This window comes from Nomascus leucogenys, chromosome 11, assembly GCF_006542625.1.
Source record: "Nomascus leucogenys isolate Asia chromosome 11, Asia_NLE_v1, whole genome shotgun sequence".
In the NCBI taxonomy this organism is placed as follows: Eukaryota; Metazoa; Chordata; class Mammalia; order Primates; family Hylobatidae; genus Nomascus; species Nomascus leucogenys.
Window position 1 is genome coordinate 46,209,721 of NC_044391.1, and position 27,504 is coordinate 46,237,224.

At 39.7% G+C, this 27,504-nt stretch overlaps 1 protein-coding gene across 2 annotated transcripts; it reads left to right on the forward strand.

Annotated features, from left to right (window-relative positions):
• Nucleotides 1-344: 344 nt before the first annotated feature.
• ZNF585A (zinc finger protein 585A) lies at nucleotides 345-27,504 on the forward strand. Of its 2 annotated transcripts, XM_003252697.3 has the most exons (6): nucleotides 345-457; nucleotides 3,014-3,229; nucleotides 7,309-7,410; nucleotides 17,014-17,140; nucleotides 17,412-17,504; nucleotides 19,452-27,504. In XM_003252697.3, exons 4-6 carry the CDS (start codon nucleotides 17,107-17,109, stop codon nucleotides 21,467-21,469), a joined length of 2,145 nt encoding a protein of 714 aa, XP_003252745.1. In that variant the 5' UTR covers nucleotides 345-457; nucleotides 3,014-3,229; nucleotides 7,309-7,410; nucleotides 17,014-17,106; the 3' UTR covers nucleotides 21,470-27,504. The 2 variants fall into 2 exon arrangements, with proteins under 2 accessions (XP_003252745.1, XP_003252742.2); XM_003252694.3 differs by lacking the exon at nucleotides 7,309-7,410.

The window sequence follows — 27,504 nt, forward strand, 5'->3', positions numbered from 1 at the left end:
GGGTAACTTAGCTTTTCTAAATATAATATATAGCGCCAGACCCACATTTCCAGTAACTTTCTCCTCCAGAATAGAAGCCTAGTCAGACAAGGGTCACACTCCAGCATCCTATGTAACTATACCTGCCTCGCTCTAGGAAACCCTGCCGGCGGCCAATTCCTCTGCTCTACGGAACGGATATGCTTCCAAGATGGCGGCCCACACCAATAAACACCATAAGGGCGCGGCCATGATCTCTGCTGGACAGCGCCACATTACGGAAACTGTGCGCTGTGTCTGCGCCCTGTTGACTGTTCGCTGAAACTGGCTTCCAAGTTTATTCAGAGCATGCGCCATATCAACATCCTACAAAGGGGAGGTGCTAGCAGTCGGACCGGAAGTGGAAATGGTCCTCCAAGGCTTTTATGCCGCTGGTGTCAGGGGTATTTTCATATTCCAATACCGATAAATCTTTGAGGTGATTTTGGTTGATCACGATTGGGGTTTCTGTGGAGCCAGTAATAGGGGGTGTCGAAGTTGCCTGTGGAGTTAGTGATTGCGGTTTCAGGCTTCGGTGATGGGGTTCTGTGGCGTCCCTTGTTGATTGTGACGGATTTCTCGGGTCATTGATGGAGCTCTTTGGGATGAGGGATTGAGGTTTGGGGGTCAGTGATGGGAGTCTGGTCAGTGACAGAGCCTGTAGGGTCAGCTATGGTGATCGGTGAGGACTGTAATCAGCTTGCTTTCTAACCTGAGTTGAAAGTTCAGGTTTTTAATTTTCAGTCTTCTTTAATATAAAAATTCTCAAGTTTTGGTGAATCTTTGTATTAAAAATTGTTCAAATCTAAGGGTTTTTTTCATTCATCCATGAGTTATTTAGAAGTTCCTTTTTTGTTTTAAGTAATGTCTGTTTAATGCTCAAATTGAAAAATTGCTTTATTACCTAGTTCGTGGTCAGTTTTCATGAATGTCACATCTATTACATAAAAACAGTGTACTACGTTTTCTAATTGTATTGTTATAGATATTAATTAAGTATATATTCGAAAAGTATATCTGTCTCCTCACAGATTGTCTGCTTAATTAATTACAGAGGAAGGTAAAGTACTCATTCTGGAAAGGTTATTTGTCCATTTGTCCTTCCTTCTTTTTCTGCTTTGTATATGTGAAATTATTAGGAACAATTATGTGCACTTTTTTTTTTTGAGATGGAGTCTCGCTCTGTCGCCCAAGTTGGAGTGCAGTGGTGCGATCGCAGCTCACTGCAACCTCCGCCTAGTGGGTTCAACGGATTCTCCTGCCTCAGCCTCCAGAGTAGCTGGGATTACAGGTGCCCGCCACCACATCCAGCTAATTTTTTGTGTTTTTTAGTAGAGACGGGGATTCACCATGTTGGCCAGGCTGGTCTCAAACTCCTGACCTCAGGTGATCCACCTGCCTTCGCCTCCCAGAGTGCTAGGATTACAGGTGTGAGCCACTGCGCCCAGCCTATGTGCATTTTTAATATGTTATAGATATGACTAAGTAGCTCAAAATATAACAATTCAAGCTTATACCAACAATTTATAAAATAACTCATTTTCCCAAATGCTTTTCCAGCAGTGGATATTGTTGCATTTTAAAAGTTTTTAAAATTTTGAGGGAAAATTATATCTAATTGCTCCGATGCGTTTCCCAGTTACTAAAGTTGGCATCTTTTTGGTTAATTGCCATTTGTTTCCTTTTCTGTGAATTTTCATATCTTTTGTCCTACTTTTTTTGTGGTATATTTTAACATAAAATTAGGAAATATCATCTAATCAAAAGTATCTGATTTTTCTGCTATAGCGTCTGTGTTTCCTCTCACGTGTAATAAGATCCCTCCCAGCCCACCACAGTGTTATACACATATATACTTCTAAAATTTATTTTAATAGTCTTTGGGATTTAACAAATACACATAATTAAGTGATCAGTTCTGCTGGCATTTGCCTACTGAATAGTGTGTGATGGAGATTTAGTTTTTGTTTCCAGGTGGCCGGCCAGTTATATCACTGCCATTTATGCAATGAATGTCTTATGCACACTCATTTGAATACCACTTTTATCACATATATAGATCAATATTGTCTGGTATAGTTATTGTTTTACTTGTTTTTATTACATTGTTTTTATATTGTTTTAATATCTGATAATGCATGGTAATCGCTGATATGTATTGTATGATTTTTGTGTGCCAGGGAGGTGTTGGGCACTTTACAAGTATTATCTCATTTAATTTTTGTAACTTTGAGATAAGCATTTTCATCCTCATTTCTGAAATTAAAAGTGAAGAAACGGCCGGGTGCAGTGGCTCACGCCTGTAATCCCAGCACTTTGGGAGGCCGAGGCGAGCGGATCATGAGGTCAGGAAATCGAGACCATCCTGGCCAACATGGTGAAACCTCATCTTTACCAAAAATTAGCTGGACGTGGTGGCGCATGCCTTTAATCCCAGCTACTTGGGAGGCTGAGGCAGGAGAATTGCATGAACCCGGGAAGCGGAGCTTGCAGTGAGCCGAGATCGCACCACTGCACTCCAGCCTGGCGACAGAGCGAGACTCCCTCTCAAAAAACAGTGAAGAAACTTCTGTTCTCATAGGTGAAAAGTGGCAGAGCTGCAGTTCAAATCTGCAGTAACGTTACTCCATTTCTCATGACTTTTCCCATATTTCACTGTAACTAATACCTATCACAGATTTTGTTAAATTTTATGTTCTCCTCAGCGCTGGTTCTCAAAGTGTGGTCCCTGTACTGACAGCATCAGCGTTTCCTGGGCACCGGTTAGAAATGAAACTTTTTGGGTTCTACTTTAGACCTACTGAATCAGAAACTGTGGAGTAGGCTGAGAATTTTTAACTGTTTCATTTAACAGGTCCTCCAGGTAACTTGAATGCATACCCATCTGAGAACCACTGCTTTGGTTTCTAGCTCAGGGACTTGCACTTTGATATATCCAGGAAGTGCTTATGTGGTGAATGTTAGATGACTGACTATGGGAACATTGTCTTTCCAGGTTTCTGGGTGTCTCTGGGGAGCCCCTGGGCCAGATCTTCCTCCAGACTCCAGCCCATCTCTTCAGAGCAGGTCTGCTTGAGTTCACAGATGACTGCCAAGCTTCAGACACCCTAGAGACAAAGGGCTGAGACCCAGTGTGGCCATGCCAGCTAATTGGACCTCACCCCAGAAATCCTCAGCCCTGGCTCCGGAGGATCATGGCAGCTTCTATGAGGTGAGAAGGAGGAGTCCCAGGGGTGGGAATTCAATCCAGGACTAGATATTTCTGGTCTGTCACTAGAACCTCATGACTGAGGGAGGCAGCTGGGCCACAGGAAGCAGCTGGACTCTAGACCTGCTGCTCCTGAAACAAATCTTGATCTTCCTGTTGAGAATGAGCAACACATGGGTAATGTCTCCGTCTCTGGAGGCCATCTGTGAGACAGTGGAGAGGTGGACTGTTAAGAAAAACTGTTGTTTATTTTGTCATCACACTACATTGATCTTTGGGCTGTGGATAGATTTTCCTGGTTAGAAGTCACTTTTCTGTGGGATTTTCAAAGTGTTTCTCTGTTTCTTCCTAAACTGCCTCCTCAAACACAAATATTTTCTTTCTTTCTTTCTTTTTTTTACATTTCTGTTTTTCAGATATTGGTTCTCCATTTTTTTCCCTCTACTGTTTTCTATTTCTTTGCTGCTCTCTTTTTCGGGAAGCTTTGTCACATTTGCCTTCCAGCCCTTCTTTTGAGTTTCTCATTACCACTATCAACATTTTAATTCAACGTTTTAATTTTTAATAACTGTAACTTATTTTCTAAATATTCTTTTTGATTAGCATCTTGTTCTTATTTCATGGGTATAATTTTATTTCTTATGCCTCTGGAGATATTGTGATAGTGTATTAGGAAAGTTTAGTTTTCTGAATAGGAAATATATACACTTAGTTCACAAATAATGTTGGTAAAATAGGAATAATAGTAAAAAATAAAAATTAAAAACAATTAGAAATACATTTAAAGGCAACACACCCTGAAAAGTGTTATAGGAAACAAATTCAGGGGAAACATGGATCTGTGGTTCACCCACCTCCGTTCCCCACCTACCCCCATGTTTCTCAACATAGAGGACCAATTTTATTCTTTTTCTTTGATTGCTTAGTTCTATAAACAAGTAAAAACAACTATACATTTTTTTCTTTCTATTTCACAAAAGGTGCCATAGTAGACTAAATTTTCACACCTTGCTTTTTAAATATTTGTTTGGTAAAATACAGCTCTTATTATGAACTATGTAGCAGTAGGCATTCTTCTCATGTCTTTCCTTTCTGTTGCATGTATAAGTCGTAGTAGAATTTCATTTCATGGTTTTAGTCACAGGTAATAAGAATATTCTAGCTGAATTTCACTGAACCTGTACTTCTGTTCCTATTGGGAAATTTTATGATTGGGTATCTTAATCATTTTTACCTAGAAGATACGAAGGGTAGATTGAAGCAAAAGCTATAATTGGTAAAGGTATAATTGGCAGTCACTTTCCTTATGCAGAGTAAGGAGACTTTTACGGTTTGAAGAAGATTCTGATTTTTGTCTGTGCTCAAGTGTAATGACAGAGTGGTCTTGGTTTTGTCTCCCACCATGGTGGGCAGAGATTGGTCTTGTTTGCTGTTGGTGTTCCAAGAGATTATTTTTGTGTAGCACTATGGAGAACACCATGAGTTAGCTGGCCCCTGCCAGGCTAGCTTCTAGCAAAACTGAGGTTTAACTGGTAGTACCAGGCTAACTCTCAGCGGTCAGGGGCTGCTTTTATCCTCATTTAAAAATAAAGAGATGAACCAAAAGAAAGCTAGGGATGCAATTTAGGAACAGGTCAAAAGGAATTTAAGGTGAAAATCACTTAAAGGGATGAAGAGGATGGTTCATACTTATAAAAGGAAGAATATACAAATAATTATAAAAGTTATCAACATTTGTTTCACTAATAATGTATCTTAGAACTATATTAAGTAAAAATGAACAGAAATCATTAAATATACCATTGGCCATTTTAGTACACTACTCTCAAGGCAGACAAAGAATAGAAACCTTTGCCATCATACTGATTCTGTTTTCTAAGAGCATTAAATTAGAAATAAAAAGTAAGGCCTAGGGCGGTGGCTCACGCCTGTAACCCCAGCACTTTGGGAAGCCAAGGCGGGTGGATCACGAGGTCAGGAGTTCGAGACCAGCCTGGCTAACATGGTGAAACTCATCTCTACTAAAGATACAAAAAATTAGCCGGGCATGATGCCACGCACCAGTAATCCCAGCTACTTGGGAGGCTGAGGCTGAGAATTGCTTGAACCTGGGAGGCGGATTTTGTAGTAAGCCGAGATCGTGCCATTGTACTCCAGGCTGGGCGACAGGGCGAGACTCCATCTCAAAAATAAAATAAAATAAAATAAAAATAAAAAGTAAAAGGCTGTTACACAACAATGTGAATGTACTTCATGCCACTAAACTGGTCACTTAAAAATATTAAAATGGCAACTTTTATGTTATGTGTATTTTTACCACAATTAAAAAACATTTGGGGCCAGGCCCAGTGCCTGTAATCCCACTACTTTGGGAAGCCGATGTGGGCAAATCACGAGGTCAGGAGTTCGAGACCAGCCTGGCCAACATGGTGAAACTCCATCTCTACTAAAAATACAGAAAATTAGCTGGGTATGTGGCGGGCGCCTGTAATCCCAGCTACTTGGGAGGCTGAGGCAGGATAATTGCTTGAACCTGGGAGGCAGAGGTTGCAGTGAGCCGAGATTGTGCCACTGCACTCCAGCCCAGGCAACAGAATGAGACTCCGTGTCAAAAAAAAAAAAAAAAAAAAATTTGGATAAAGTAGTGCATTTTAAAGTTTGTGTGGTAGGCTGGGTATAGTGGCTCATGCCTGTAATCCCAGCACTTTGGGAGGCTGAAGTGGGTGGATTGCTTGAGCTTAGGAGTTCGAGACCAGCCTGGGCAGCATGGTGAAACCCCGTCTCTACAAAAAATACAAAAATTAGCCAGGTTTGGTGGTGCAGGCCTGTAGTCCCAGCTACTTAGGAGGCTGAGGTGGGAGGATCACTTGAGCCTGGGAAGTAGAGGTTGCAGTGAGCTAAGATCATGCCACTGTACTCCAGTCTGTGTGACACAGTGAGACCCTGTCTCATAAATAAATAAAGTAAGTTTATGTGCTAAAGCTAACCTGTGGGTAGAGGGGAAAAACTATAGATTTAATTGCTTCTTTTTGGAATCCTGGACGTTTAAAAAAAAAAGAAAGACCTAAGGTATGAGTTTGACAGAAACACAAGTTGCTTCTATGTGTTGACAATCAAAAAATGGAGTAAATATCTACATAATCAAAGACCGTGTGGCCGGGCACGGTGACTCACACCTGTAATCCCAGCACTTTGGGAGGCCAAGGTGGGTGGATCACGAGGTCAGGAGACCAAGACCATCCTGGCCAACATGGTGGAACTCCGTTTCTACTACAAAAATTAGCCAGGTGTGGTGGTGTGCGCCTGTAGTGCCAGTTACTCAGGAGGCTGAGGCAGGAGAATTGCTTGAACCCAGGAGGCAGAAGTTGTAGTGAGCCGACATTGTGCCACTGCACTCCAGCCTGGGGGACAGAGCGAGAGCGAGACTCCATCTCCAAAAAAAAAAAAAAAAAAAAAAAAAAAGACTGGGCTAGCATGGTGGCTCACACCTGTAATCCCAGCACTTTGGGAGGCTGAGGTGGGTGGTTCACTTGAGGCCAAAAGTTCGAGACCAGTCTAGCCAACATGGCGAAACCCCATCTCTACTAAAAATACAAAAATTGGCAGGGTGCCACGGTGCAGGTCTGTAATCCCAGGTACTTGGGAGGCTGAGGCAGGAGAATCACTTGAACCTGGGAGGCAGAGGTTGCAGTGAGCCGAGCTCATACCATTGCATTCCAGCCTGGGCGACAGAGCAAGACTGAAAAAAAGAAAAAAGAATGTAACAAAACAGGAGAAACAGTTACTTCCATACCTAAGATTCAAACAATCATGAATGAATATTATATAAAATCATGCCAAAAATATGAAAGTATAAATAAAAGGATAAAAGTTTACAAAAATAGATATAATTGGTAAGAATTTAAATGGTTCAAAGTCCTTGAAGAAATTAAAATGTTGATTCAGCATTTCCAACACAGTAAAAAATAATGGAAAGGTCATGCGTTTTTATAGTTGGTCATTATGCTGAAGTTTTGGGTAAAGAATAATATTTAAAATTATTCTCAACCTTGCTTTTGGTTTTTGTTTTATTTTGTTTACAGTGTTAACCTTGATGCCTGAAAGAACTGGAAATTATGAAGATAGATTCAGAAGTCAAATATGTTAACTAACTGCATTGAAGAGTAGAAGAAAACAATAGCCTAGTAGGTTTTTACTGGGATTAGTGAAACAACTGCCATTTTCTCAGCAACCCACTCCAGTCAAAGTCAAAACTAAAATTGTAAAATATCTCAAAAACAATAAAAATGCTATCTATATATCAGAAGCTCTGGTATATAGCAAAACTGTACTAAAAATAATTTAGAAAAATAATTTATCTCATGCAAATGAATAAAAAAATCTAATTGAAAAGGATGAATTTCTTTTTTTTTTTTTTTGAGACGTAATCTTGCTCTGTAGTCAGGCTAGAGTGTAGTGATGTGATCTTGGCTCACTGCAACCTCCGCCTCCCGGGTTCAAGCAATTCTCCTGCCTCAGCCCCGCGAGTAGCTGGGACTATAGGCATGCGCCACCACGCCCAGCTAATTATTTAGTATTTTTTTTACTAGACACAGGGTGTCACCATGTTGGCTAGGATGGTCTCGACTTTGACCTCGTGATCCACCTGCCTCAGCCTCCCAAAGTGTTGGGATTACAGGCATGAGCCACCGCACCTGGCTGAAAAGGATGAATTTCTAGAACATTAACTACCCCACCAAATCTTTAATTACCATTTACCACATTTTATTTCTAGGTTTTAAGATTTTCATTTTTTAACTTTACTTTTGGCCATGTGTGGTGGCTCACACTTGTAATTCCAGCACTTTGGGAGACTGAGGCGGGAGGATTGCTTGAGCCCATGAGTTTGAGACCAGCCTGCACAACATAGTGAGACCCGGTCTCTACAACAAAAACCAGAATTAACTGAATGTGGTGGTGGGGCGCCTGTAATCCCAGCTACTTGGGAGGCTGAGATTGGAGGACTGCTTGAGCCTGTCAAGGCTGCAGTGAGCCACAACATTGCCACTACATCCGGCCTAGGTGACAGTGAGACCCTGTCTTGAAAACAAAAGCAAAAAACTTTAATAAGATTAGGATTGCAGCATTGGAGAAATTTACTTTTAGAGAGATTATTACGGGTATTTGTTTGTTTGTTTTTTGTTTTGTTTTGGGATTGTTGCATAGGCACTTGAAAAGAAAAAAATTTGATAGCTTATCAATAAGATATATAGCTATGAGGTTTTTATAGTATTACTCATTTTTTTCTACTTTGTCTCAAGGAGCTGAGAGATATTATTGAAGTTTCCTACCACAAATGTATTTCTATCTATATTTTCCTATAGTTTTTTTTTTTTTTTTTGAGACAGAGTCTTGTGGTGTCGCCCAGGCTGGAGTGCGGTGGTGCGATCTCGGCTCACTGCAAGCTCCGCCTCCCGGGTTCACGCCATTCTCCTGCCTCAGCCTCCCGAGTAGCTGGGACTACAGGCGCCCGCCACCACGCCCAGCTAATTTTTTGTATTTCTAGTAGAGACAGGGTTTCACCATGTTAGCCAGGATGGTCTCGATCTCCTGACCTTGTGATCCACCTGCCTCGGCTTCCCAAAGTGCTGGGATTATAGGCGTGAGCCACCACGCCTGGCCTTTTTCCTATAGTTTTTGTTTATAAATTTTGATGTTATGTAGTTTGGTGCACTGATAGTAAATACGACATCCGAAACTCATTTCACATTGTGTCCTTGTTTAATATTTTTTCCCCTACAATTCAGCCCTATCTAATATTAACGTGGAGGCTCTTTTTCTTTTCTGTTGGCAATTCCAGATATGCCTTTGGTCATCTTTTTAATGTCATCCTTTGGAGTTCTTGTGCTTTGTTGTTGTTGTTGTGGAAAGATGCATTTTATGTTATGCTTCTGATGTGGCTATTTTATAAATCTTTCACTATATACTCTATATTTGTGCTTTGTTTCTGTGTGTCTTCCATGTAATTTGGAATGTTTGGATTCTTTTTTGTTTTTTTTTGTGTGTGTGTGTCATCTTTATAATGTTAACTTCTTGAACTAAATATTCGAATCTACTCTTTAAGACAGTATTTATTAAATTTGTACTGTGAATAATGATAACAGTTCTACACTGCCACTTCAAGGATTCTTTTGTTCATTGGATGTTTTTATTAAACTCCTCTTATTTTCTTTTCTATTTTTCTTTAAAAAAAATCTTTATTTCCGTCTCATGTTGCTCACTTGTCTTAATCTGCTCTTTGCTACCTTTTGTGTTTTTGCAGGGACTTCTAATTTTTTTCAGGGAGACTTTTATTTTTGTGTTGCTTTTTTTTTTTTTTTTTTACTTTTTTACTGAGTTCTGTTAATTTATTTTTCAGAAATTTATATCACTATATTCTTTGTCTGTTTTTCCACAAGTAGTTAATCGTTTTAGTGAATTCCTTGAATTCATGGAGGATATGATTTCTTCTGTTGTATGTCAATTTATTTCTAGTGTATTCCTCTTGATCTCCTCTCTTTTTTTTTTTTCATCCTTTTACTCATAGCATCTTCGTACATCAGGGGATGTTTATTGTCTGTGAATGAGGAGATTTCTTCCTGACAAACTGTGTGTATAAGATCATTTGGTGAGGTGTCAAAACTCCATTCCAGCCTAACATGACATTGTCTTGATTCCCCATTAAATTTTTTGATGACATTAGTTTTGGGGGCTGGGGGTTCAGTGTGTGAAGGGTATGAATATGCAAGTGTGTGACGAAGAGAAAATTAGAGCATGCGTATTCATTTCAGGTATATAGGGAACTTCTTTTTTGTTTACTTTTAAGTTTATAGGTACAAGGGCAGGTTTGTTACATAGGTTAACTTGTATCATGGGGGTTTATTGTATAGACTTTCATCACCCAGGTATTAAGCCTAGTACCCATTAGTTATTTTTTCTGATCCTTTCCCTCCTTTCACCCTCCACCTTCCAAAAGGCCCCAGTGTGTGTTGTTCCCCTCTTTGTGTCCATGTGTTCTCATCATTTAGCTCCCACTTATAAGTTAGAACATGTGGTATTTGGTTTCTGTTCTTGCATTAGTTTGCTAAGGATTATCACCTCCAGCTCCATCCATGTTCCTGCAAAAGACATGATCTCATTCTCTTTTATGGCCACATAGTATTCCATGGTGTATATATATACACCACATTTTCTTTATCCAGTTTATCACTGATGGGCATTTAGGTTGATTCCATGTCTTTGCTATTGTGAATACTGCTGCAGAGAACATATGTGGGTATGTGTCTTTATAATACAATGATTTATATTCCTTTGGATATATACCCAGTAACAGGATTGCTGGGTCAAATGGTATTTCTGTCTTTAGGTCTTTGAGGAATCGCCACACTGTCTTCCACAAGGCCTGAACTAATTTACACTCCCACCAACAGTGTATAAGCCTTCCTTTTAAGAAATGAAGATGTTGTCAGCCTCATAAACAGAATCAACAGACATCACAAAGAAACACATTGTAATCTCCAAACACAATTAAATGAATAAATTTAAAAAGTAGCTTTTAAGAATCATACTTTTAGGCCGGGCGTGGTGGCTCACGCCTATAATCCCATCACTTTGGGAGGCCCAGATGGGCAGATGACCTGAGGTCAGGAGTTCAAGACTAGCCTTGCCAACATGGTGAAACCCCATCTCAACTAAAAATAGAAAAATTAGCCAGGCGTGGTGGCCGGTGCCTGTAGTCCCAGCTACTTGGGAAGCTGAGGCAGGAGAATCGCTTGAACCCGGCAGGCAAGGGTTACAGTGAGCCGAGATTGCACCACTGCACTGCAGCCTGGGTAACAGAGTGAGACTCCATCTCAAAAACAAAAAAAAAGAATCATACTTTCAGATATTAATGATCACAAGTATCTTTAATACATTTCTGTCTCCAAGTTCCTCCTGTGTGCTCGTGCACTCTCCTGAATTCAGAGACCTGCTCATACATAATGACTTTTTTTTTTTTAGAATAAAGTAAGCTAGAGAAAAAAAGTTATTAAGAAAATCAAAAGGAAGATATTTATATTTAATATTCATTAAGTGAAAGTGGATCATCATAAAGGTTTTTTTGTTTTTTTTTTGAGACGGAGTCTCGCTCTGTCGCCCAGGCTGGAGTGCAGTGGCGCAATCTCGGCTCACTGCAAGCTCCGCCTCCCGGGTTCACGCCATTCTCCTGCCTCAGCCTCTCCGAGTAGCTAGGACTACAGGCGCCCGCCACCACACCCGGCTAATTTTTTGTATTTTTAGTAGAGACGGGGTTTCACCGTGGTCTCGATCTCCTGACCTCGTGATCTGCCCGCCTCGGCCTCCCAAAGTGCTGGGATTACAAGCGTGAGCCACCGCGCCCGGCCCATCGTAAAGCTTTTTATCTTTGTCATCTTCACATTGAGCAGACTGAGGAGAAGGAGGAAAAGGAAAGTTTGGTTTTGCTGGCTCGGGGCGGAAAAGGCGGAAGAGGAGGAGAAGGTGGAAGGGGAGGCAGGAGAGGCTTGCACACTACATGCAAGTTTTATTGAAAAAAATTCATGTATCTGTGGACTTGCATAGTTCAAACCTGTGTTGTTCAGGGTCAACTACAATTTATATTCTCTCTCATCAATTGTGCAGTGAGTCTCTGATCTTCCAGTCTTGTCCATTCCCAAATGTTATGTATGTTTTGAAAATAATCTTTCTTAAGTAATATATATATTTCAATTTTTTATTTTGAAATTATTATAGATGCATAAGAAGTTAGAAAATATAGTACAAAGAGTTCCCCCATAAATTCCAGTTTATTGTGGTATGTGATTCTTTTTAGTGATTCTTGAATTCAATTTGCTGACATTTTGTTGGGAATGTTTGCATTTAAATTCGTGAGAGATATCAGCCTGTAGTTTTTTTTTGTTTGTTTTTGTTTATTTGTTACTGTGTTTGTCTGATTTTGACATTGGAATAATACTGGACTTAAAAATATTAATTTGGAAGTGTTTCTCCTCTTATTTTCTGGAAGAGATTATGTGAAAATGACACATTCCTCTTTATAAGTTCGATAGAATTCTTTGGTAAAAGCTGGGCATGGTGGCATGTGCCTGTAGTCGCAGCTACTTAGGAGGCTGAGGCAGGAGGATCGCTTGAGCCCAGGAGTTCGAGGCTGCAGTGACCTATGATCACACCACTGCTCTTCAGCCTGGACGACAGAGCAAGATCGTGTCTCAAAAAAAAATATTAAAAAGAAGAAAAAAAAGAATTATCTGGTAGAACTATCTGGCCTAGAGATTTCTTTTTCAGGAGCTTTTAAATTATAAATTTAAATTAATTTAATGGTCATAAGATTGTTTATCTTATCCATTTTCAAAGGTTTGAGTTTTGGTAGTTTGTGATGTTTGAGGAATTGGCTTATTTTTTCTAAGTTATTGAATTTATTAGCTTGGAGTGTTTATTTTTCTCATTGTATTTTAAATGGCTGCTGCATCTATAATGATATTTACTGTTTTATTCCTAATATTGGTGTCTTTTTATCTTTGCCAGTCTGGTTGACTAATAGACCAATCAGTGAATTTATCGGTTTTATTATTTTGTTCTCTAATAACTGGATTGTATTACAATGATTTTTCTATCTTTTGTTTTCAGTTTTGTTGACTTCTACTTTTTATTATTTAGTTCCTTCTGCTTGATTGTGAGTTCTTTTGCTCTTCTTTTTCTAGTTATGTATTTATTTATTTATTTATTTTTGAGACAGGGTCTGGCTCTGTTGCCCAGGCTGGAGTGCAGTGGTGCCATCTCAACTCACTGCATCCTCTGCCCTCCCAGGCTCAAGTGATTCTCCTGCCTCAGCCTCCCAAATAGCTGGGACCACAAGCACACACTACCACACCTGGCTAATTTTTGTATTATTGATCGAGATGGGGTTTTGCCATGTTTCCCAGGCTGATCTCAAACTCCTGGGCTCAAGCAATCCTCCCACTTCAGCCTCCCAGAGTGTTGGGATTACAGGAGTGAGCCACCATGTCTGGCCTCTTTTTCTAGTTGTTTGAGGTAGAAGCTTACATTATTGATTTGTAGCTTTTTCCCTTTTCTAATGTAATCCTTTAGTACTATAAATTTCCCTCTCAGCCTTGCTTTACCTGCATCCCACAGATTTTGATAGATTGTATTTTTACTGTCTATACGTAGAACTCTATGTATTTTAAATATTATTTTGGTGATGTCTTCTTTGACCTGTGGGTCATTAAAGAAGAGTGCTGTTAATTTTCAAATATTTTGTGGATTTTTTAGGTTGTTTTTGTTTGTTATTTTTTAATTTGCTTGGAGATTTTCTCTGTTTTGTTTCTGTTATTGATTTTTGTTTGATTCCCTTGTGGAACATACTTTGTATTGTTGTAATTCTTGTAAACTTGTTGAGGTTTGTTTCACAGCCTAGGGTATGGTTTATCATGCTCACTTTTCTATGGGTGCTTGAAAAGAATGTGCATTCTGCTGTTGTTTGTTGCAGCTGCCTTCTCTATAACCTTGATGATGTCCTGACTAGTATTTTGATAAATTGCTAAGGTGAGGGAGGGGTATTCAAGTCCCTAGTATGCTTTCTTTAAATGTATACAGCTCCATGTGGTAATAGGCATTCCTTTCATTGTGCAATTCCAAGTTAGATTTTTTAATTTAGAGGATCATGTATTTTGTTTTCAAAAAGCATTTTATTATGAAAAAATTTAAATATATGCAAAAGTAAAGATAATAGTATAAAGATCCCTTTCACCGAATGTCCCTGTCACACAGTTGCAGTCATCATCAACATTCTGCCTTATTTTTTACACTTGATCTTAGCCAAAAGGCCGAGAAGCGATTCTGCCTTATTTTTTATTTTTGAGATGGAGTCTTGCTCTGTTGCCTAGGCTGGAGTGCAGTGGCATGACCTCAGCTCACTGTAATCTCCACCTCCTGGGTTCAAGTGATTCTCGTGCCTCAGCCTCCTAGGTAGCTGGGAGTATAGGTGAGTGCCATCACACCCAGCTAATTTTTGTATTTTTTGGTAGAGATGAGGTTTCTCCATGTTGGCCAGGCTGGTCTCAAACCCCCGACCTCAAGCAATCCACTTGCCTTGGCCTCCCAAAGTGCTGGGATTACAGGTGTGAGCCACCACGCCTGGCCCATTCTGCCATTCTTACTTCATCTGAAACCGCCTCCCATTCAGCAGCTAGATTATTTTAAAGCAAATCTCAAACACCATGTTTTGTCTAAAAATATCTTGATATATATCTCAAAGAGATATGAATTCCTTTTTTCCTTTTTGTTTAGCGTAACCAGTAAGCTAATGTCATACAACAAAATAACAGTAATTCCTTGATATCCTCTAATCCCCACCATTTGCATTTCTCTATATTGTCATAAATATTTGTTTAAGATTGGTTCATTTTAATTAGGAGCAAAAGTCCACAAGTTGCATTTGGTTAGTATGGCTCTTAAGTCTCTATTAATAAAGAAAATATTCCCTTCCATGTCCATTCTCTTGTAATTAATTTTTTGAAGAAGTGGGTCATTTGCTACCTTCTGAATTTAGCTGATGTCTTGGTCTTCATATTGTTCAGTATGTTTCACTCTCCTTCCCACTCCTGTGAATGGCTTGTTAGATCTGGAGACTTGATGATATAGGGGTTTGAATTTTATTTTTTGGCAAGAATACTTCATAAGTAGTGTAATGAAATTAATTACTATGCCATGTCAGCAGGCACATGAGAGCTGGTTTATGGATGCTGATGTTACTAGCTGATCTATCCATCGTACACTTCCCTTCGGCCTTTCAACTGAAACATTCCAACAGCCATTAATGATTATTGTCTAAATCTGTTATTTCATTAGTAGTTATACATCGTGGCATTTTAATTTTATCCTAACTTCTTTATTTATTAGCTAGAATAATTCTATAAAAAACTTTTCCAGCCAGGCAAAGTAGCTCATGCTTGTAATCCCAGCACTTTGGGAGGCCGAGGCAGGTAGATCTTGAGGTCAGGAGATCGAGACCATCCTGGCCAGCATGGTGAAACCCTGTCTCTATTAAAAATACAAAAATTAGCCTGGTGTGGTGGCATGCACCTGTAATCCCAGCTACTCGCGAGTGTGAGGCAGAGAATTGCTTGAAGCCAGGAGGTGGAGGTTGTAGTGAGCCGAGATTGCACCACTGCACTCTAGCCTGGGTGACAGAGTGAGACTCTTGTCTAAAAAACAAAAAAAAAACTTTTCCTCACCAGCTGTTTGGTTATCCTGTAATACAGAACTTAAAAAAAATTTAGACATAAATCTGATTACCTTAATTACCATTACTGAAAGTAAAAATTCCATACTTTGACCAAACTGTTTTTCCTGTACTGCTTTGCTGACACATCAGACAGACTTCTCTCCATTTATATAAACCTGTTTGCTGTTCCCTAAACTCATGGTGTATTTTTCTATCTCTACACCTTTTATTCTTGTCTTTTCTGGGCATTGTCCCCCTCACCCCATATTCTGGGTTACACTTTGTATCTTCCAAGTTAAATTCCTCAACTCTATGGAATGTAAACTTACTCCCTTATGTAAAATGTACTTTTTGTTTGTTTGGGCCCTCAGTGTGTTCCACATAAGGCATCTACTTTTCAACACCTTAATGAATTTGTTATGTCTTCTTTTTTAAAAAACTTCAGTCTAATTTATTTTCCAAGTCTTTTAAGTTGCTAGAAGATTGGACACATAATTATTTCTGTGTTCCCAGGGCTAGCATAAGGGCACGTCCTAAGTTGATCAGAAAGTGTATTGCAGGTCATTCATCCAGTTGCTAGGAAACTAAAACACAGCTTATTTCAATTGCCAGTTTTGAAAAATGAGTAATTGACTGACCATAGTACAGAACAAATAGCAGAAATTCTTGATGGGATTTCTGTGTTCCACAAAATATGTAAAACTAAATATTTAATATGCACATATATAAAATATTTGTTAGAAATTTCTGGATTATACAGGTGTATACAGTTGTCAAAACTTTAAATGGTAAATTAAAGATTGGTGCATTTAATTGTATGTAAATTTTACCTAAAAAAGGTTAACACGTTTTACACCCTAGTTCATGATTTGCATTTTGAAGTATTAAGAGACGCCAGGTGCGGTAGCTCATGCCTATAATCCCAGCAGTTTGGGAGGCCGAAGCGGGTGGATCGCCTGAGGTCAGCAGTTCGAGACCAGCCTGGCCAACGTGGCAAAACCCCGTGTCCACTATAAATACAAACATTAGCTGGGCGTGGTGGTGCATTCCTGTAATCCCAGCTACTCGGGAGGCTGAGGTAGGAGAACTGCTTGAACCTGGGAGGTGGAAGTTGCAGTGAGCCAAGATCATGCCATTGCACTCCAGCCTGGACAACAGAGCGAGACTCTGTTTCAAAAAAAAAAAAAAATGAAGTATTAGGAGGAAGTGTGGTGTCATCTGCAACTTACTTTGAAATGTACAAAGAAGCAAGATGGATAGATAAAAGAATGGCTTAGATGTATGATAAAGCAAGTAAAGTGTTAATGATAGATCCTAGGTGGTAGGTATACATTTCTTACTGCACAATTATTTTAAATTGTCTGTATGTTTGAAAATTTCCATAATAAAGTATTAGAGAAATGGGAGTGAGTTTTTAAAAAGAGACTGTAAATTTAAAACAACAAGACCTGTATTTCATATTCCTAAATATAGTCTCTCCAACCCTCTAAGCTGACTATGCGCATTGAACAGGAATTTGCCCTTACAGGGATCAGTGTCCTTCAGGGATGTGGCTATCGATTTCAGCAGAGAGGAATGGCGGCACCTGGACCTTTCTCAGAGAAACCTGTACCGGGATGTGATGCTGGAGACCTACAGCCACCTGCTTTCAGTAGGTAAGCACAGTCACCTTGGTATCTGAAAGGAGGCCTCACTGAGAGTGTTTTCGTTCTCAGTTGATGAATGCTGTCCACATCTTAAATAGGTGATGATTTTGTCCTTGATTTGTCTAGGATTCTTTATTTGTTTAGGGCACTCAGAATATTACCCTGAAAAGTTATGGTTACTTTTCTGAAGAAAAAATCCTTATCAAAGAATAAGAGATTATTGGTTGGGCCCTGAAACACAGTTAGCTGGACCCAGACCTTTATCATTTCCTATGAACAGGGTATCAAGTTCCTGAAGCAGAGGTGGTCATGTTGGAGCAAGGAAAGGAACCATGGGCACTGCAGGGTGAGAGGCCACGTCACAGCTGCCCAGGTGAGTGAAGTGAGTGTGACTCGGGAAGATGGGAGATGGGAGGAAATCTCAGCTGTCTTGGGAAACACCAACAACCTTGGAATACTATTAAGATGCTTTTTCTGGAAAGTTCTGAATGTTTTTGTATTGCTTAATGCCCCTTGGCCTCTCAGATCACTAAATGCGTTCTCCCTGGATGAACTTTGTCATTTACTTTTTGTCACAGCCTGGGTCGCAGCCTGGGCTGTGTTGCCCAGGATGGAGTACAGTGTCATGATCTCAGCTCACTGCACCCTCCACCTTCTGGGTTCAAGCGATTCTCGTGCCTCAGCCACTCAAGTAGCTGGGATTAAAGGTGTGTGCCAGCCACCATGCCCAGCTAATTTTTGTATTTTTAGTAGAGGCAGGGTTTCACCATATTGGTCAGGCTGGTCTCTAACGCCTGACCTCAAGTGATCCACCTGTGTAGGCCTCCCAAAGTGCTGGGATTACAGGCATGAGCTACTGCGCCTGGCCGACCTTTGTCACTTCTGTGTTCTTCTTTGGCTTTGTGGATTCTGAATCATGTGCCAGTCTCCCTCATTAAAGATCTTTCTTCCTTGATTGTGCTCATTTTCTCTAACATTCTTCTTTTCCCCTACATTCCACATAGTCCTAGAGTCTTTCTTTAACCTTCAGACATTGATGGATCTGCTTTCTTTCAAAGTTACTCTGTTTCACACACTCCCACTCCTGCTAGTCACCTTTCTTTTCTTTTTTCTTTTTTTTTTTTTCTTTTTTAACTGTGAGATGCCTCAGAGCTTTCTGTCCAATCACCCTCTCTTTTTGTTTTCTGCAGAGGAGTGGCCATGAAATTTCTTACTTCTTCTCAGTCCTTCATGCCTGGATAAGCTGATGACTTGGGGGTCACTGTTACGTAATCTTTGGGATTATCTTTCTGCTGTGTTTAACATGATTAATCACCCTTCCTGACCTTTTTTCCTGATGTTGCTTGAGTGATTCCACATTGACCAGGGTTCGTTTTTGTTGTTGTTGTTTTTGATTGCTTTATTTTTATAGTTTACCTGATGAGGTTTGGGTTTAATCATAGTCCTCAGTTTAAGACACACTATCATCATGAGTCTGGGTCAGGATTCTCTCTTATTTATTTTTTGATTTATTCCTTTTTCTCTTTCCCCCACACCCATTTTTCTGCCTGTCATAAGCTACAGTTTTATATGATGGAAACATTTTTTATTTCATGCATGTTGTAAGCGAATTAAGAGTTTAGATCATTAGTTTATATGAATGACGCTGTGGTATATATAGTGTTTTTTGCCTTACTTTTTCCACATCTGTCCATGGTGTTATCTGTTCATCTAGTTTATTTCCTCTAACTGCTGAATTGTTTTCCAGGACATTTCCTATCAACACTATCTCTGCCTTCCTCTTCACGTTACTCACCCTCAGCCTGTTCTCTGCGTTCAGCCTGGATGAGTCATTTGTTCCATACCCCCTAGCCTCTGCTAGCTGTGCTTTGAACTAAAATCACCTGTTTCTCATTTGAGCAGAGGAGTTTAGGTTTCAGACCTTATAGCAGGGAATCTCTGAAGAGGTTTCTTTCCATATTGAAAGAAAAGGTCATGATGAAAGTGATGTGGGATTCTATTTTATTCTAGAATAATTGTGACAGATTGGTGACAAATAGAGAGCTATCAGCAGAGAAAATAAATATCAAAATGATGTTGCTTTCATCAAGAAAATATTGAAAACAAAGAGGCATTATAAGGATAGTAGAAAAATAATTCATGTGAACCCAGACATCATTTCTCCTCCCAAAAGACCCCATCAATATGCCTCATTTGGAAATGGTTTAAAGCATAATTTAGATTTATACAGTCATAATAAAAATAATCCTTCAAAGAATGTTAAAAAGATTACCAAATGATAAAATGTCTTCCTATAGTAACCATGAGTGTATTCCAACAGGAGAGAAATTATGGGACCATAATCAATGTAGAAAAATCCTCAGTTATAAACAAGTATCCTCTCAACGTCAAAAAATGTATCCTGGGGAGAAAGCTTATGAATGCACCGAATTTGAAAAGATATTCACCCAGAAGTCACAGCTCAAAGTACACCTGAAAGTTCTTGCAGGAGAAAAGCTCTATGTATGCATTGAATGTGGGAAGGCTTTTGTACAGAAGCCAGAATTTATTATACACCAGAAAACCCATATGAGAGAGAAACCCTTTAAATGCAATGAATGTGGAAAATCCTTTTTTCAAGTATCGTCCCTCTTCAGGCATCAGAGAATTCATACCGGAGAGAAACTCTATGAATGCAGCCAATGTGGGAAAGGCTTCTCTTATAACTCAGATCTCAGTATACATGAGAAAATTCATACTGGAGAGAGACACCATGAATGCACTGACTGTGGCAAAGCATTCACACAAAAGTCCACACTCAAGATGCATCAGAAAATCCATACAGGCGAGAGATCCTACATCTGTATTGAATGCGGACAGGCCTTCATCCAGAAGACTCATCTGATTGCACACCGAAGAATTCATAGTGGAGAAAAACCATATGAGTGCAGTAACTGTGGCAAATCCTTCATTTCCAAGTCACAACTTCAGGTACATCAACGTGTTCACACAAGAGTGAAGCCGTATATATGTACCGAATATGGGAAGGTCTTCAGCAATAATTCCAACCTCATTACACATAAGAAAGTTCAAAGTAGAGAGAAATCTTCCATATGTACTGAGTGTGGGAAGGCCTTTACCTACAGGTCAGAGTTGATTATTCATCAGAGAATTCACACTGGAGAGAAACCTTATGAATGCAGTGATTGTGGAAAAGCCTTCACTCAGAAGTCAGCACTCACAGTGCATCAGAGAATTCATACAGGAGAAAAATCATATATATGCATGAAATGTGGACTGGCCTTCATTCAGAAGGCACACTTGATTGCACATCAAATAATTCATACTGGAGAGAAACCTTATAAATGTGGTCACTGTGGGAAATTGTTTACTTCCAAGTCACAACTCCATGTTCATAAACGAATTCACACAGGAGAAAAGCCCTATATGTGCAATAAATGTGGGAAGGCATTCACCAACCGGTCAAATCTCATTACACATCAGAAAACTCATACAGGAGAGAAATCTTATATATGTTCCAAATGTGGAAAGGCCTTCACCCAGAGGTCAGACTTGATTACACATCAGAGAATCCATACTGGGGAGAAGCCTTATGAATGCAATACTTGTGGAAAAGCCTTCACTCAGAAGTCACACCTCAATATACACCAGAAAATTCACACTGGAGAGAGACAGTATGAATGCCACGAATGTGGGAAAGCCTTCAACCAGAAATCGATACTCATTGTTCATCAGAAAATTCATACAGGAGAGAAGCCCTATGTATGCACTGAGTGTGGAAGAGCTTTCATCCGCAAGTCAAACTTTATTACTCATCAAAGAATTCATACTGGAGAGAAGCCTTATGAATGCAGTGACTGTGGGAAGTCCTTTACCTCCAAGTCTCAGCTCCTAGTGCATCAGCCAATTCACACAGGAGAGAAACCCTATGTGTGTGCCGAGTGTGGGAAGGCCTTTAGTGGCAGGTCAAATCTCAGTAAGCACCAGAAAACTCATACCGGAGAAAAGCCCTACATTTGTTCTGAATGTGGGAAGACCTTTCGACAGAAGTCAGAGTTGATTACACATCATAGAATTCATACTGGAGAGAAACCGTATGAGTGCAGTGACTGTGGGAAGTCTTTCACTAAAAAATCACAGCTCCAAGTGCATCAACGAATTCACACCGGAGAGAAGCCTTACGTGTGTGCTGAGTGTGGGAAGGCCTTTACTGACAGGTCAAATTTGAATAAACATCAGACAACACACACTGGAGACAAACCCTACAAGTGTGGCATCTGTGGGAAAGGCTTCGTTCAGAAATCAGTGTTCAGTGTCCATCAGAGCAGCCACGCTTGAGAGAAACAGTGTGAGAAAACCCCACTGAGGGTTGGGTCTGATTGTACACTGTTGCGTGCATGCAGCAGAAAAATATGTATATTATTATAAATAGAAATGACCACATCAGAATGTCACACATGACTGTTCTGGAGAGGGCCTCTGAGAAGGCACTGAATGAGGCGAGGGACCCTTCCTACATTGTCACCATCCCCAATAAACCTTGGGGCATTATTCCTACTGACAAGGAACCAAGTCAGTTTGGTGAATAGGAAAAGCCTTCTCATGAAAACTACAATGGAACACTGTTACCAAATTCTTCATAAGAAAGATCATATTATGGGAATGATAATCCTGTTTACTGTGGTTTAGGTATAGTGCCAACAAATTGAATGATAAAACAACATCATACATAGTTATTTTGATAGTGATGAATCCTAAGTTATGTGAGTTGTTCGTTGTGGAACACATTGTGTAACAGACTCGTGGATGTTTTTCTTTCTTGTTCGAATCTACCACAGTTGGTCATATCCAACTCTCATTCAGTATTTCTATCAAGAAATAGATGCTACAAAAAAAAAAGAAAAAACCTTTATGTATACAGATGTAAACCTCAGAATGTATGTTGAGTCCCCACTGTCATCTAGCACCAAGACTTACAACCCCCCTCATTATCTACCATGACTGGTCTCTCAGCCTCACAGGCCCTCAGCACATTGTGTTTTGACCCTCAGCACAGTGTCTTGTGAACTCCCATCACCTTCAAGAAAGCTTCTGAGGTAAGAATTTTCAGGTCATCTGGGACAACTTAAATGTCCCTTCTGCTGTCATAGTTCTTCCAACTCAGTTGCCTTTTTTTTTTTCATTACTCATCACTGACTGGAAGCTTAGCATTTGGCTTCCTTAATGATGTGACTTTCATGTAACAGATTAATAACTTATATGAAAACCAACACAACCATATGTTTAGGGCCAGAAAGGGCCATGATGCCTGGCCATTTTCCCCATTTTACGTTACTCTTACGTGTGTCACACTTCATCATCACACTCCAGAAAGTTTCTGGAGATCTCCTCATTACCTTTTTTATAATCACCTCACTCCAGCATGATGTCTGTTACCTCCTCCCATTTGTGACAATGTCTAGTAAGGTCCACTCTCCATTCTGCGTGATGACCACTTATTACAACCCTCAGAATAGGGGACAGTGGTGTGCCCCCGCAATACAATGGTTACTATCTCCTGATACTTTTATTACACCTCTAGCAGGATATCTTGTGATCCCCCTTATTGATTTTTCCCTCACAATGATGAACAATTATCTCCCATTACTCACCTAGCAGTATCTAACTGTCCCTAACACAGCATGTGGGAATGCCCTCAATACGGTGGATGCTGTTAACTTCCTTCCTTCCCCTTAGGTAACGGCAGTGACTTACAATGAACCATAATGTCCACATTTCCCAACTGTATTTTGGAGCCTCTTCTGTCCCCTTCTTTATAGGACCCTAGTTTAAAAAAAAAACTAGCCGAATGTCTATTGATGCCCATTAATCACTAACACAGTGTCTGACCCCTCTGTTAAATTTTGATGGTATCTCTTGGCTCCCCGTTGTCCCCTGTTAACCCAATGTCTGCTGATTCTCAACTTCCCACATTGCTTCATGAGGTTCCTTAGTCACCCTTGGCTACTGTACTTTCCCCAAGATTGCATCTCCATATTTGCATGGTCATGATCCCTGGAAGATGGTGATGAGGATGAGGTCCCAGCCTCATAGACCTTTTCCTCTGAGTTCCCCCCAAGGCACAATGGAATGATGGACCCAGGGTGGGCCAGGGATGATCTGGAGATCTCAGGAGACCACAAGCTGGGCTTCCTGTCTATTACATGAGTAGTGATGTGGGCAGAACAGTGAAAGCTGTCTATGTTGGTTCAAATTCTGGTGCCAACACTGATCCACTTAGGGACCCTCAGCCTGCCCACAAACCTCTGGGCCTCAATTGCCTCAGTTGTAAAATGGGATTATGGGAGAATGAAGTGACTTTTTTTGGGTCACATTATGGATGGGATCCAAGCCAGCAGGGCCCAATGACAGCATCCTGTTAATATTAGTCAACATAAGCATCTGACTATCCTCTGTATGCCCAAGCCTCATGAAGGGAAACAATTTATTATAAATGACTTTTGATTATTTCTCTTATATATTTATTATAACAATATTATAATACTTACATGTATATGTATATGCATATACCCATATATACTGAAGGCTTTATTTTTTAGAGTAGTTTTAGGTTCAAAGCAAAATTGGGTAGAAATTACAGAGGTTTCCTATATATCCCTAATCCACATATGCATAGCCTCCCACATTATCAACATTCCTCTCAGAGTAGTATATTTGTTACAATTGGTGAACCTCCACTGACACTCATTATCACCCCAAGTCTATAGGTTATATTAGCCTTCATTCTTGGTGTAACAGCATAGAATGTGTCTTGTACTTTCTGCTTGTTGGAACAAGTGGATCATGGCATGTTTCCACTGTTACACACACAGAGTAGTTTCACTGCCCTAAAAATCCTCTGTGTTTTGCCTGTCATCCCTTCATCTCCTCTAACCCTGGCAACATTTTTTCCTTCTCCATAGTTTTACCTTTTATCTTTTGTATCATATAGTTGAAATCATACAATGTGTAGCCTTTTCAAATTGACTTCTTTCACAGTAATGTGGATTTAAGTTTCCTCCATGTCTTTTCATGGCTTGATAATGCATTTCTTTTTAGCGTCAAATTATGTTCCATTGTCTGGATGTTTATTTACCTACTGAAGGACTGTTGGATGCTTCCAAGTTTTGGCAATTATGAGGAAAGCTGTTATAAATATCTGTGCAGGCTTTTTGTGTGGACATAACTGAAATATTTTTAAAGTTATATTTATTGAGGTATAATTTACAGTCAGTAATATTCACACTTTTTAGTGTAGAGTTCTAAGTTTTGACAGTTGTATCTAATCATGCAATCAACACCACAGTCAAGATAGAGAACAGGTCCTTCACTTCCCTAATTTCTTTCTTATCCCTTTTTAGTCCCTTTTCCCACTCCCAGCCCTTGGCAATCACCAGTCTGTTTCCGTCTCTATAGTTCTGCCTTTTCCATAATATTGTGTAAATGGAGTCCTTGTGTGTGTGTGTTTGTGTGTGTTTTGTATGTGTATGTATATCTCCTTTTGAGTCGGAGTGCTTTCATTTAATGTATTTGAGATTCACCCATATGGTTATATGAAAAACAAATGGAAAATAAAGTGATGAAAAGATGCTCAACATCTTTAATTATCAGGAAAATGCAAATTAAACCGCAATGAGATACTACTATAGAATGGCCTTTAGAATGGCTAAAAATGAAAATGTACCACAAATTGGCAAGAATACAGAGCAATGGAAATTTTCATGCATTGCTTGTAGGAATGTAAAATGGTCTGTCCACTATGCACAAAAGTTTGGCAGCTTCTTATACTATTAACCATACATTTATCATATGACTCAGCAACTCCACACTTAGGTATTTACCCTAGATGAAAGAAAAATTCTGTTTACATGAAAACCTATACTCAAATTTTCACAGCAATTGTATAATTGCCCAAATTAGGAAGTAACACAAAGGTACATCAGTGGATGAGTGATTAAACAAATTATATACACTGATACTATGGAGGGCTGCTCAGACATAAAAAAGGATTTATTGACACTTACTACAACATGGATGAATCTCAAAAGTGCTGTTATATTTTACCATGTGATAACTTGAACTACATTTGATAAAAGATTTATAGATGTAAATAACTAGATTTATATATTTTAATTTTATATGTGCCTGTCATTACATACTATAGTAAATTGTGTCTACAGTATGTTATATAGCATATTGTAATATTTATTACTGTATATTCCTTATGACAATAAAATAGTTTGTATTTTATATAATAGTACCTGTTTTATAGTATATATTTTATTTTATATGATTACCTAATTTTAATATTTTAGGTATCAAACTTTCACATAATATTTTGGTTATTTCTACTTTCACGTAGTTGCATTTAATGTTTGTAGTGTAAAGATATAACTACAATAAAAGAGGCCATAGGGTCCAGAGAGTCTGCAGTTGGAGTTAGTCAACATTTTTATTTGCCAGGCATCTCAGTTCTGGCTGTTTTAACATCAAGGATCTTTTCTCTGGCTTTGGGCCTTTGCACTGACTGTTCTGAGAGTACTCTGCTTCTCCAGTGCCCGTGCATCTTGCTTTCCTCTTCCACCTTTGGAGTGCCTCCACCCCCATCTTATCCTGCCATTGAAGTAACACATCTGTAGGGCTCACTTGCTGCTCCCTTATTTTGTACTATATTTGCACTGCAAATACTACTACTATCTGACCTGATTCAATATTCCTTTTTTTGGTTTCTCATCCCTCTTCCCCACTGGACCATCAGCCTCATGAGACCCAGACTTTGTCTGTCTTGTTTCTGCTGTATCCCAGGCACCCAGCATGGTGCCAGCTCAAAGCAGACGCTCAGTACAAGCTTGTTAAATGGATGAATGAATAATAGCAATAATATCGAGGTTGACCAGATGCCCCACACAGATTGGTTACATGCGTGAGGAAGTTGGTGGGGTGGGTTCAGTTCCTCTAATTCAAGATTTAATGCCTCCTCCCACCATGGTCCAGCACACCCAGCTCTAACTCTATGTCAGGGCGGTACCCAACTCAATATCCTACCTACATACATTCCACACTGTTTACAAGATCTCCTAACTTAGCCTCCTCCTGGTCACAGTGGCAGGCCACGTAGAGGGGGAAAGGGGAAGTAGTGGGGGATCCATAGGCAGGGGGCTATTCCCATCAGCATGTACCCTAGCACTTTCTATCCTGCACCCCATAGTCAGTGTCATCTGCCCCACCTCCTCCACTGGAGCAGCCACTGGAAAATATGGAACCCCAGGAGCAAGGGGAATGTAGCAGGGCTGAGGGTTCTGGGGCTCAGGCACCTTGTTGGATAATGGATGGGATGCAGTGTGGCAGATATTGACCCCATGGCCAAAGTCAGCTTAAAGCCAAGGTTGTCAAGGACACTTCCCATAATGCCAGGATGAATCACACCCTCCACCCTCAGCTCTCAACTGGGCTACTAGTGCCAATGTGACTATTTTTTATTTTTATTTTTTTGAGATGGAGTCTCACTCTTTCACTAGGTTGGAGTGCAGTGGCACGATCTTGGCTCACTGCAACCTCTGCCTCCCGGGTTCAAGCGATTCTCCTACCTCAGCCTCCAAGTAGCTGGGATTACAGGCATCCACCGCCACACCCAGCTAATTTTTTGTATTTTTAGTAGAGATGGGGTTTCACCATGTTGGCCAGGATGGTCTTGATCTCCTGACCTCATGATTTGCCCACCTCGGCCGCCCAAAGCATTGGGATTACAGGCCTGAGCCACCGTGCCCAACCCAATGTGACTATTATCTATGGTATATCCTACCCCCCCCCGCCACACTCTACTCCACATTCCTCATACCATACCATACTCCATGCCATAGCATACCACTTACAGTTTTACTTAATTCTACAATTATATTGTTTCTATTAATGGTTTTAAATATAATCAACACAATTATACTTTATAACAAATATCAGAATCCTTATCATTATTTATTATATGCCTCTAAATTATTAAGATATCATAAATAACAACATATCAATTCTGATGCTAAGAAATCCTCTGTCTCTGCTAGTTTCTGCCACCTTCAGGTGTTTGTATTATATAAACACAGTAGTCCCACCCCTGGGGTGATGTTTTCCACCCTCTGTGAAATCAGCACAATTAGGTTACATCCTTAGTGATTTTATTATGGTGTTATTTTAATATTTATTATAACAAGGAATACTGCTATTAAAACAAAATATTGTGTTCTCTGTTTACATTTGTGAAATAGGACAATATAAGAAACACATTGGTACAATCATTTGAGTTATATTAAGTTTGTGCCTATAATAAATGCCAATCCTGAAAA

Excerpts from the sequence above, each read along its gene's own strand:
- ZNF585A (XM_003252694.3), top strand. The coding sequence starts at position 3,158 with ATGCCAGCTAATTGGACCTCACCCCAGAAATCCTCAGCCCTGGCTCCG. Across the intron at positions 17,141-17,411 it reads CAGCCACCTGCTTTCAGTAG|GGTATCAAGTTCCTGAAGCA; the intron begins GTAAGCACAGTC and ends TCCTATGAACAG. Across the intron at positions 17,505-19,451 it reads GCCACGTCACAGCTGCCCAG|GAGAGAAATTATGGGACCAT; the intron begins GTGAGTGAAGTG and ends GTATTCCAACAG.